This window comes from Micromys minutus (assembly GCF_963924665.1).
Source record: "Micromys minutus genome assembly, chromosome: 2".
Lineage (NCBI taxonomy): Eukaryota > Metazoa > Chordata > Mammalia > Rodentia > Muridae > Micromys > Micromys minutus.
This window is the reverse complement of record NC_137971.1, coordinates 106,555,431-106,568,010: the sequence shown is the minus strand read 5'-3', so window position 1 is coordinate 106,568,010 and position 12,580 is coordinate 106,555,431. Positions and strand designations below refer to the sequence as shown.

The window sequence follows — 12,580 nt, the reverse complement described above, 5'->3', positions numbered from 1 at the left end:
AGCATAAGTTAGTTTTGCTTAGTATTTTGTTCATTAACAACATGTTTTGATTTAAATTTTAGTAACTGAATGGAAAAATACAAGTGAAAAATTATGTAAAGAAACACTATGTACAAATGAATGCATTTTTGGATTCATGTGAACTAAATCAAGACAAAGAACAGAACTGTGTGTTAAGAAGTTTTTCATTGGGCTGAAGAGATAGTTCAGAGGTTAAGAGAACTGGCTGTTCTTCCAGAGGTCCTGAGTTCAATTGCCAGCAAATACATGGTTACTCATAAACACCTATAATGAGGTCTGGTGCATAACGAATGCTTCTCAATAAGTAGGAGATATCCACACCCAGGATACAACCTCATAACCTTACGTTCTTCACTTCAAGTCCCCATGAGGACTAATAGAAATTCCACTCCATAGCTACATGATCATGTTCTCAAGAATAATATCTAGGCAGAGCAACGGTCTTTGAGATGGGATTTACACATTATAGGTTGTTCCAGTGTAGACAATATTATTGTCATCTCTTTTCTTATACTGTTGTATGTTTAATTTCCTATTGTCTTCTCTCTTAGTGCTTAGATGTATTTGTAATATTTTAAGAAATTATTTCTAAAAATTAAAGGCCATGAAAGTACAATATAGTGATTTAGGAAATGATAAGATTATTGAAAGTACAGATTTATACTATGGTTTCAATAGTTTTGAGTATACACACCTACCTTTAAAATGCTTGTTCACTAAACATTTCCTAGTTCAATAATACATTCCATGATGAGAATAATATACTTAACGTTAATTAGAATAAGAAAAATGGGCACAAACAATCACAGTTGTGTTTTTAATTATATTAGAAGAACTAGGATAATGAATATAATATGATGTTTCTGACTGAATTGTGTAAGGGAACAGATGTGGCTCAGAGTGATTCACAAAGAGCAGTATAGTACAAATGTGTATTGTAAAGGCTACTAATTACCCACCCTTATATGAATAAATATAAACAAGAGGACACATATCATTGTGTCTTCTAAACATAAAAATAATACATATTTGGCTTTCTTTTTTAGAGTATTAAGTATATTTATAAAAATAAGTGAAATTCATACAGGCAAGTTTAACTTTGCCCAGTGCAGCTGGACTACTGATTAATATGTGTTTCCTGTGTCTTGGAAATTTTATTCATAAATGGCTAATAGATTAGAATTTAACTTAGTTGCTAAATGAGGGTACACTGGAGACCACTCACTGTTTCAGGGCTGATTCAGTGTTTTTTCTGAGTCTTTTATGTTGTAATTTTCTGTCATTTAACTGGCCTGGATCCACCACTAGACCAAGATCTCTCTTTAGACCAGTTTAACTTTTTATAAAACCTCTAGTGATACACTTAGAATGCCAAACGATAATTAATTCAACACATAAAAACCACATGTTATATGTTAAATTTGGTGCAGAGATGGACACAACTATCCACAAGTTCCTCAGCGTTTGCTTGTTTACTTGCACTAAGTAAGACATTGGGTGACATTGAGGGGCTCTCAGCCCTTACTTTTTCAGTAATTGTAATTCCAACAGGTAATATATTTTGACTGGTACTGAATTCAAAGACTGCACATTTTGGGCAAACACTCTGTGACTTGACTGAACTATATGGACTGTTAATCATTTGTTAGACAGATTTCTGCACATGTATGTTTAATGCTTCATTATTGATAATAGCCAAAAACTTGAATATCCAAGATGAATAGTTAAAGACAATGTGATACACATGCATGATCAAATTTTATTTATCAATGAAGAAAAATGAAATCATAAAATTTATAGAAAACAGATGCAACTGAAAGTTATGTTAAGCAAAATAAGGTAGAGCCAGAAAGTCTTTGTACTTTCTTCCATAGTAAATTTCTACTTTAATTTTTAATGCATATGTGTGTGTGTGTGTGTGTGTGTGTGTGTGTGTGTGTATGTGTGTGTGGATATACAGATGTGTGTGTGTGTGTGTGTGTGTGTGTTTGCAGGTGTTGATATAGACGAGAAAACCAAACATGAAGTCATGGAGAATGGATTGGAATCCCATGCAAACAGAAGTGAGGGGCTGGAGGAGATTTAAAAACCTGTGGGAGGAAAACAGTGGTAAGAAAGAAAACAGGGAGGATACTTAACAGGAACCAAGTGTGAATGAAAATGCCATAAAGAAACACAATGTGTTGTATGCTGGGTTAAAAGAAACAATGATAATATTTAGGATATATTTTAAAGGGTAACAAATTTTAGATAAAAACATATTTCAACACAAAAGTTAGCAATTATTGAATTTATTTCTTGTAGTGTGCATACAAAATTCGACAAGATTTGGGTTTGCCAAAGGAGAATCTACAAGACCATGATGTCAGACTATTTCGAACAATGAGTGTGTGTTCTTGTGTTTCTCTTTCATTTTCCAATGACTGGAATCAAACCAGCTATGTTCCATGCCATCCACCTCTGTGTCTGTCTCTCTTCTTACTATTGTCACTCTTTCCCTTCTTTCCTCTATTCCTGTTTTTTAAATGTTCTGTGGGTGGGTTGGAGACAGAGGCTGTTACAGAATCTTCCATGTCCCTCTCTCTCTGGTGAATCTTCAGTCAGATATCACTGCCAATGCAGTTTATTGCATCTTTATGGTTTGTTGGAGCATGGATCATAGGTTTCCACATAGTGTTTTCTAGTATCAGCACATATCCTGAGCAAAACTTCTGGTTTTAATAGTACCATGTGAGAAATTCTCTAGTGAATGTGATAAACATTTGAGTTCAGGAGTTTTTTTTTTTTTTTTTTTTTTTTTAATTATAGCTCATCTAAGATACTTTACTGTGGAGAGTGGGTGTGGCGGCAGTCCCAAGATGATGCTTGAGACTCCAGCCTGGTCTTGTGACTAGCACCTGACTTCCTCCTGCCCCCCGAGATTAGCCACTTGTCCAAAAATACACATTTTTTTAGGCTTCCTTCCATTAAAGTGATTTGTAGACAAAAATGCAATGACCAGTTGCAGCATGTTTACAACCTCATGGGAAACCTTCACACCTACAAAATTAATGAAGGCACAATGAAATAATTGGAGATGTCCATCTTCTTACAAGTTTTACAGTATGTAACAATCATGGATTCTAACATTTAACAGGTTTTTAAAGCTCAGGTAAAGTCTTTATTGTTTGCTTTTCAAATATTTTCATATTTAGTTAAAGTTTACTAAATCACACATATATGAAAAACACATTTTTGATTGGCTTTAATATGCATATGTCTTTACCAAAACCAAGAATTCCAATATTTCTATTACCCTGCTCCCAAATATTATATATTTTAGTAATCCCTCTTGTCTTCTCTTTTTTCTTGTGAATCCACTGCTTTTTTTCCCCAAATATAATATTTTATTGACTCTTTGGGGATTTACCATACAAAACCCCTGTCACATTTTTTCCCAGTCCTATCCAACCCCACCTTGAGACTTACCCACAGCAGCAGCAGTAGAATCAACCACCACCACCACCACCACCACCACAGCAACAGCAATAGTTCAATTTATGTGATCTATATATTCACAGGTAGTCATGATCAAACTCTCAGTGTCCTTCTCCCATAAGTGGAGTATTATAGGGTGGTACAGAATCTTCCAGATCCCTCTCTAATGACTGTCTGTCTGTATCATAGATACCACTGCCAATGCAGTTTATTTGCTCCATGGGTCATGGGTTTCCACATCATGGTTTCTGGAAACAGCAGATGATGAAAAAAGTTTCTGGACCACAGACCCAGATAAAATTCCCCAGTGCAGCTGGGAACATGGATGTCAACATGGCATCCCTCACAGCATAGAGCACATCTTGTCTGTCTTAGGTAGGTTTTTACTCATGTGAAGAGACACCATAACCAAGGAAATTCTTATAAAAGGCAACATTTAGCTGGGTCTGGCTTACAGGTTGAGAGGTTCTGTCCATTATCCTCAGGGTGTAAACATGGCAGACATAGGGCTGGAGGAGCTGAGAGTTTCACCTCTTGTTCTAAACACAGGTAGGTAAATACTAGCTTCCAGGTAGCTAGGATGGGGGTCTTAATACCTAAGCCCACAGTGGCACACTTTCGCCAACAAGGCCACAACTACTCCAACAAGGACAAACCCCAAAATAGTGCTTCTCTCTTGGCTATTCATATTCAAAGCACCATACTGACATTTGATGCTAACATAGGCCACAGTCATCTCCACAGACTTGGCTGCAGTCAGTCCTCAGACCCAGACATGGCTCACAGCTGCACAAGTGTGGTTATCACTATGGCTACAGGTGGCAACATTGCCGGTAGACATCAACATGGTTTAAGGCTGCAGGACAGACCATGACATTCAGATGACATTTGTGAGTAACATAGACCTGCATATCAACACAGACCCTGCAGCATTAAGATTGTGGACCCAGACATGGCCTTCTGTGGCAGCATGGACTCAAAGATCTCTATGGCATCAGGTGGTAGCATAGGCCACTCACATTAGTATGGTCCCCAGTGTTGGTATGGCCCACAGACACCAACATGGAATCAGGCCACTGCACAATCTATGAACATTTGCGTGGCATCCTGTAATCATCAATACTTTCCTCATGTATCATCCCAGAACCTGGCCACATTAGAGCTACTGTCACACTTAGGGCACTTGGGGGTCATGGTAACTTTGCAAGGTCTAATCAAGAAAATCAGCCATTTCTCATCTTGGGACTGGCGTCAATCACCAGTGATAGGATTATCCCACAGATAGGCAGCTTGTTCAGGGGCAGAATATACATGAACTTAAGCTCTGGCATGCTTCACATCATCCTATAGACTTCACATAATCCATCATCAGCCTCAGCGTTCTCTGTCACCAGTTCAGCAACACCAGTGCTGGGCACTTCATCAAGCAAGGACTGTTTCTGGCCAGTCTGATCTGGTCGTGCTGACTTCCAGCAGGGTACACTCACAGATGCTTTGCTTTCTTTTTCTTTGTTGCATTTATTTACATTTCAAATGTTACCATGTGAAATATGGAGATCAAATTCAAGTTCTCATGCTTGTTGGCAAACATCTTTACCCACTGAGATATCAATTAAACCCTAGAATGGTTGAGATATGTAGAAAATATATCTACAAGCTTTCTTCAAATAGCACAGATAAGAAATATTATAAATGGTGGAAAGGAAAGATTATAAAAGCCAGAGGTCCAGAACATCTGTTTCAAGATAGTGTCTTCTACATATAACAGGGAAACTGCCCCCTTGACACCTCAACAATATGACTGCTTAAACAAGACCTTCATGCTTTCACTGTTAGGAAAAGAACATTTGGCAAGGCAAGAATAGATGCTCCTCCTCCAGGAACAAAGGAGCCTGCCTTGTCTGAAAGCCTGAATACTTGATTTTCTTAACACTTTGTTTCATGGAGTGTGTGCATAGTGACATAAAATTTGAATTAGCTTTCTACTCAATAGTGTACTATATATAAGCTTCACTGTAATAATTTTTGAACTTTTTCAGTATTAATTAAGTTAATATGTACTTGTAAATGTTCTTACAGTACCAGGTCTGACAGGTGTCTGCATGGTGGTGGTACTGTTCCTCATGGTTACAGCTTCTACCTATGCAATAAGGTAAGGGTCAAACTGACGACTGACAACTGAAACTATTTTGTTTATTCACCTTCCAGGTTGTCCAGATTTTCTTCCACTTATTTTTATTTCCCTTCAAATGTTAAAGGTCTTGGATGTCTAAAGTATTTAGACAGTACATTTAGTAAGAGGGTCATTCTGGGTTTCTACAGCTGAAATAGAGACAGTCCAATATTTTATTTACATTTTAAAGCTTTATTTATTTATTTTATGTATATGAGTACACTCTAGCTGTCTTCAGGTACACCAGAAAAGGATATTGGATCCTTTTACATATGGTTCTGAGCCATCATGTGGTTTCCGGGAATTCAACTCAGAACATCTAGAAGAGCAGCCAATGCTCTTATCAGCTAAATCATCTCTCTAGCTTCTCATTTACTTTTTTTGAAAATTACATTTCATTAATCACAAGGAATAATATATTGAAATTTCTATTGAATACCAAGGAAAGTGGAATATTTCAGAATTCTTTATAGAAAACATTGTTGGGTATAGGATTGAATTCTACTTCATACCCACAGACCTTGAGAGGAATGTATGCCTTAAAAATATTTTTACAGCCAATTACCTGATGATAGCTTTTTATTTTGACTATAATATAAAACAACTGTTCTAAATAAAGCCTCAGAAACAAAATTGATACATGCTTAAATGTTTAGCAACACTCCAATTTGACTGATTTTTTTTTTTAATTTAAGTCTTTTGTTGGGGCTAGGGATATGACCCAGTTGGGAAATTGCTCTGCACAGGAATGGTGTCCTGAGTACAAATCGATAGTATCAATGGGAAAGTCAGGCACAGTGCATATCTGCTGTTCTAGGACATAGATAGATGGATAGATGGATGGATGGATGGATGGGTGGGTGGGTGGGTGGATGGATGGATGGATGGATGGATGGATGGATAGATAGATAAATAGATAGATAGATAGATAGATAGATGATAGATAGATAGATAGATAGATAGATAGATAGATAGATAGATAGATAGATAGATGTGATTTTTCTGACTGTCTAGGAAAATTAGAAAACCTCAGGTTCAGTCAGATATCATAGCTCAGAAGAAAAAAAAAACTATTAGAAAGATAAAGACGCTTGACCTCAGCCTCTAGGTACATGTGTGAATGTGTATAAGTAAATAAAGAAAGAAAGAAAGAAAGAAGGAAAGAAGGAAAGAAATAAAGAAAAAGAAAGCTGGAAAATTTTAGGTTTGCATTACCAATAGCATTTTCACGAATTGGTTTTCTTTTTTTTTTTGTTTTTGTTTTTTTGTTTTTTATGTTGTTTTTTTTTTGTTCTGGTGAAGACATTTTATCTCAGAATAGAAATATCTCACTTATAAGATTCAACTTTTTGCTTGAGAAAAACAAGAGAGATAAAAAAAATGACAGTTCTTTTAATTTAAATGTTTTTAGGTATTTCCTTGGCTGCGATATGAAAAATAATGAAGAAACAAATGTTTATATGCTCGGAACTAACTGGGAAATAGTGTTTTTCAATTGTGCCATTGCTGGATTTACATACACATCTGCTCATAATTACACACGCCACCAATTGTCACAAAGACTAGTGCTGTGCTTTCCCTGTGCTTTAGTCTCATACACAAAGCTTTGTGGTTTTGCTCAGTCTGTACCAGTCCAACAGAAAACTGTAAATATTTCCACGGAAACACATTTATCTTCCTTTTTACCGATGACACGATCTATTGCCATGTCTATATTGTTTTTCAAGACCCATGAATGGTGACCTTTTGGGGTTAACTTATGAGTAGTAAATTCTGAAACACTTGCCAAATTTGTTTGTTTACACGTATTATTCAACTCTGTCCAAAGTTCTAAGCACACATTTTGCATACATATAAAATAGTTAACCCAAATGATAAGTATATTTTTAAGCTTCTTATGAGAACTCTAAATCGTAATATCTAGGTTTTGGGAAATAGGCAGTTCAATTTTGTGGTTGGGTTTAAAATTGGTAAACTTATTTTTCAGAAAGCATTACACAGTGTATTGAAACTACCAATTATGTAGAATTTAATCCAGAAATAAAATCAAATTAGATATTTACAAATCCATATAACATATATTTTTGTGACATTATTTATGAAAGTAAATGCTCTTAAATATGTAAATAGAAAATTAACTATTGCTTAAATGAGAGTTTTTAAAAGTTCTTAGTATTTTATATGAGTTATCCAAAATGCTTTTCTAAATATTTGCTCTCTACTTCTAATATTTAGTGTTTGTGCAAACACATGAAATGAAATAAGTGTATGTACTTTTTACAAATAATTAATAACTGAAGCTTATCTTTTTATTGTTGGTCCTTCTCCAGACTAATAGTGCTATCCTGGTTGGGGATTATAATGCTGTGAGAAAACACTATGGCTAAAAGCAACCTGAGGCAGAAAGGGCTTTTTTCAGCTTATAATTTTCAGGGGTCATACTCCATCACTGAGGAAGACAGGGCAGGAACTCAAGGAAGGAACTTGAAGACTGGTTCTGAGAAAGCAGCTGCGGAGGTTACTGCTAGCTTGTTCCTCATTTTCCTAGCATTATTTTTATGTAAATTAGTTCCAACCCAACATTGATACTGCCCATAGTAGGATTGGCTTCTTTGCATTAATCAGGAAAATGGTCCCCACTGACCTGCCTACAGCCATCTGATGGAAACCTATCCTCAATTAAGATTCACTTCCCCAGGTAGCTCTAGCTTGTATTGTAAACTTGCTAGAACAATTGATCCACTAGTCAACTTGAGACCTCCGTATATCACACAATATATTACTTTCCTTTCCTCTTTATTCCCAAGACCTCATTTTGATATCAATATCTCAGTATAAAACATGTTTCAACTTTTAAAAGTTCTAGTCATTATAAATTCAGTCTGTTTAGAACATCCAGACTCTAAATTCCAATGTCCCTTAATGGTGTTTCTCCATAAAATCAAGTTAAGTTACATACTTATTTCAAAAAGAAGAACATGTGCACAGTCCAAATTAACTTGAAGCAGAACCAAAATTGAACAGTGTAAAGCTCTGTGTCAGACTTCTTGGACTCATGCTTTTTTGGATTTCAAAGAGCCTAGGCAGTTCCACTTTTCTGGTTTTACCATTTACAGTGCATATACCTTGTCTTATAGGCTCAGGCTAGCTTTCGAACCTCCTTGGACATCTTCTCATGTTACAGCATCTGCAAAATGCTGGAATTTCTGCTGCAACTGGGCTGCACCTTGACCAGTATCTTTTCCTGGGCTCTGTTAAGGGATTCTGATGTTGCCAAATGAGTCCATGCCTTAGCTTCTTTCAGTGACTCCTTCAGTCCTGATGATTCTACTGCAACTGAGGTTTTTTCATCACCAGTGCCTTCTGACCTCTCACAGTGCCACACCCTCCACGACTCCTTCATTTATTCAGTATAAATTACCAGGGAAACTCTTACATATTTGCAGATTCAGCTGCCAGCCTGAAATTCACCACCTCTGGAACATACATAGCTTCTGACTTCTGAGCCCGAGGTTTTCTTTTCAGTTATGTTGGTCTCTTCTTAATCAAGGTCAATTCTTTATCTCTTGGTGACCTGAACTGTATAGTCTTAATCCAACATGTTGAGCATCACAGAGGGAGTCTTTAAGAAATTTTCATCTTCCCTCTGAAACTTCATGCCAGGCTACCATTATCTTCACGATCTCTGACACTCTCTTCCTAATAGCTCAGTATGCTCTGAACATTCACTAGTTTTCTATACCAAAGTTCCAGTCTTTCCACAACACCGTCAACCCCAGAAATTACTCAGGTCTCACCTCAATAACTCATTCCTGATACCAGTTTATGTTTTAGGAAGGCTTTCTCTTGCTGTGATGATACAGTATAATCAAAAATGATTTGGGGATAAAAAGGATTTATTTTACAATTCCAAATCAGACTATGTTGTCAAAGAAAGTCAGGGCAAAAACCTGAATGCAGTAACTGAAACAAGGAAGAATGCTGACTTTTAGAGATAATTTCATCTTTTCCACTTGAAGTTTAGATTTTGAACTGTTAAAAAAATTCTTAAAATAGAACATTAGTTTGAAAATTACTTGACAATACAAACGTGAAAGAAAAAAAAAAAACGAGCTGAGAATTGTGGTACTTGCCACCAATTGGGGTGTTAAATTCCAGTACTCAGGAGGCAGAGGCAGGTGGATCTCTGTGAGTTCAGGCACAAACTGGTCTGCAGAGTTCCAGAGTTACAGAGAGACTCCATGTCACAAAATAAGGAAAGAAAAAATGATGTTTGAAAATACAGAAACGTTATAAATCAGACTACACCATGGTGTGTGTGTTTGTGTGTGTGTGTGTGTGTGTGTCCCAGTACCTTTCAAATGATATTATTCATGAGTTTTCTTAGTACACCTTGTATACTAAGTTAACAGCCTGATATTAGCAGATGAATCTTAGACAACTGACATTTCAGTGTTCTTCAAATATGTATATTTTCCAAATGCATATTTTTTAATGTGGTGAACATAAAGCTGGACTAAAACAAAGTGATATATTTTTCAGAGTTTCTAATTACGATATCTTCTGGTATACGCACAACCTCTTCTTTGTCTTCTACATGCTGCTGCTGCTGCATGTTTCAGGGTAAGTAAAGGCACCTGAGCGACAACCTGTATTCTCATCTCACACATAGCTGAGGGAAGCATCTGTGGCTAGTCTGGTGTTCTGCATGAACCTACATTTGTTAGCAGCCCAGGGCTCATAAGGGATGCCTGCACTTCCATCAGTATCCCATCTGGGTGACATTTTAATTTAGTCAGTGTCTTCTGCTCTAGATATTTATCAGCAATCATTATCTCACCTCAGGATTCTCTAGGGTAAAAGAATTTTAAGAAACAGACCCACAGTTTTCTCTTCAGATTGTTTTATAAAGTAATGGTCCAGGTATTATCAATTTATATAAATTATTTACTTATTTTCATGTACATGTCAAAAGTCCCTCCTCTCCTCAGTTTTGTGACCATTAGTAATGTCAGGGATATTAACCACTTTTGTTTCAGTTGAGCTGATAGTTTTTTTTTTTTTTTTTTTTTTATTTTTTATTTTTGTAACTCAGTTAGAACATAGAAAACTAAGGCATCAGAAACCTGGGCACTCAAAATAGTCATGGGCTCTGGCTACTCATTCCGGCTCATAAGGGAGAGAGAGTTTGATAGATGGAACTAGGAACTGTTTGTTCCCTATGCTGGTTACATTCTGTGGAGCCTTGAGCTACAACAAAACTATTGTGAATTTGCTTTGCATTTTGTTCAGGAAAGCAGCTATGCCACCAACATACCATGTTCTCTCTTTTATTTCTTTTATTGAATATTCTCTGTATTTACATTTCAGATGTTATCCACTTTCCTCCAATCTCCCGTCCCCCCTCTCATTAACTCCATGAAGGTGCTGCATATGCGGGGGGGGGTGGGGGGGCGGTATGTGTCTCTCTCTGCGAACTCATTGGTGTTTTAATTTCTGGGAGTTGTGATGGGTTTGGTTAGTTGATCATTTTGTTCTTCCCATGGGTTTACAGACCCTTTCAGTTTCTTCAATTCTTTTTCTAGCTGAATAGACATTGGGGTCCCCATGTTCAGTTTGATGGTCAGCTGCAAGCATCCTCCTCTATATCAGTATGGCTTTGGCAAGCCTCTGAGAAGGCATTCATATTTGATTCCTGCCAGGAAGCACTACTTGGCAACAGCAATAGTGTGTGGGTTTAGTGGCTGCGTATGTGATGGGTCCCCAGGCGAGGCAGTCTCTGGATGATCTTTTCTCCAATCCCTGCTCCTCTATTTGTCCCATTATTTCCTCTCATGTGTTCTTTTTTAAATGGCTTGTTTGCAAGTCCCGAACTGAGGTCATGGAGTAAGCATTGAATCAGGAGACTCTACTCAGTATATCAGTGATTTACAGTGGTTACCATAGGCCAAATATAAATTCAACTTGTTTCAAATATTTTCTGACATGAAATGACCAGGGTATTATTAAGGTAATATTTTGAAAGCTATGAGTGGGAATCTAAAGTTAAAAAGGATTCAGTAACTTGGCAAAATTTATTTAGTGTAAAATTGATTCAGACATTAACATTTTTAAATGCCTTTATTATTGCTAGGTCTCTCTCTCTCCTTCTACCTCTCTGTTCCCCCACACACACATACACACACACTCACACACACACACACACACACACACTCTCACACACAGACACACACACTCACACACATACACTCTCACATTCTCACACACAAACTCACACACACACACTCAAACCCACACACACATCCTTTCACACTCACACACACAAACTCACACACACACACTTAAACCCACAACACACCCTCTCACACTCACACACACACTCACACCCATACACACACACTCACACACAAACTCACACACACACACACATACACACACAAAATCACATGTACAATTACAAACACAAATACACACACTGACACACACAATCAAACACACTCACACACACACACACACAATCAAACACACTCACACACACACACTCACACACATGCACATACACTCATAAACAGACATACACACTCACATACACTCACACACACTCTCACATACACACACTCTCACAAACACACACACTCACATACACACTCACATACACACACTCACACACACACTCTCACACACACACACACTCACACACACACTCACACACACTCACACACACGCTCTCTCTCTCACACACACACACTCACACAACACTCTCTCACACACACACTCTCACACACACACACACACTCTCTCTCTCTCTCTCTCTCTCTCACACACACACACACACACACACACACACACACACACACACTATTCTGAGAGCTTCTCATTCTACTGTAATGTTCTTTAAAGTTTATCTGT

The 12,580-nt window shown here is 37.2% G+C and overlaps 1 protein-coding gene across 2 annotated transcripts in view; it reads left to right on the top strand.

Annotated features, from left to right (window-relative positions):
• Positions 1 to 12,580, top strand: part of NOX4 (NADPH oxidase 4) — a gene marked incomplete at its 5' end in the record, with an annotated part of 161,523 nt that overhangs the window by 55,092 nt on the left and 93,851 nt on the right. For both annotated transcript variants that reach the window (XM_080912451.1, XM_080912450.1), the window contains 2 exons: positions 5,578 to 5,650; positions 10,214 to 10,294. In XM_080912451.1, the coding sequence (XP_080768577.1) occupies positions 5,578 to 5,650; positions 10,214 to 10,294 (154 nt within the window). The remainder of the gene's footprint in view (positions 1 to 5,577; positions 5,651 to 10,213; positions 10,295 to 12,580) is intronic.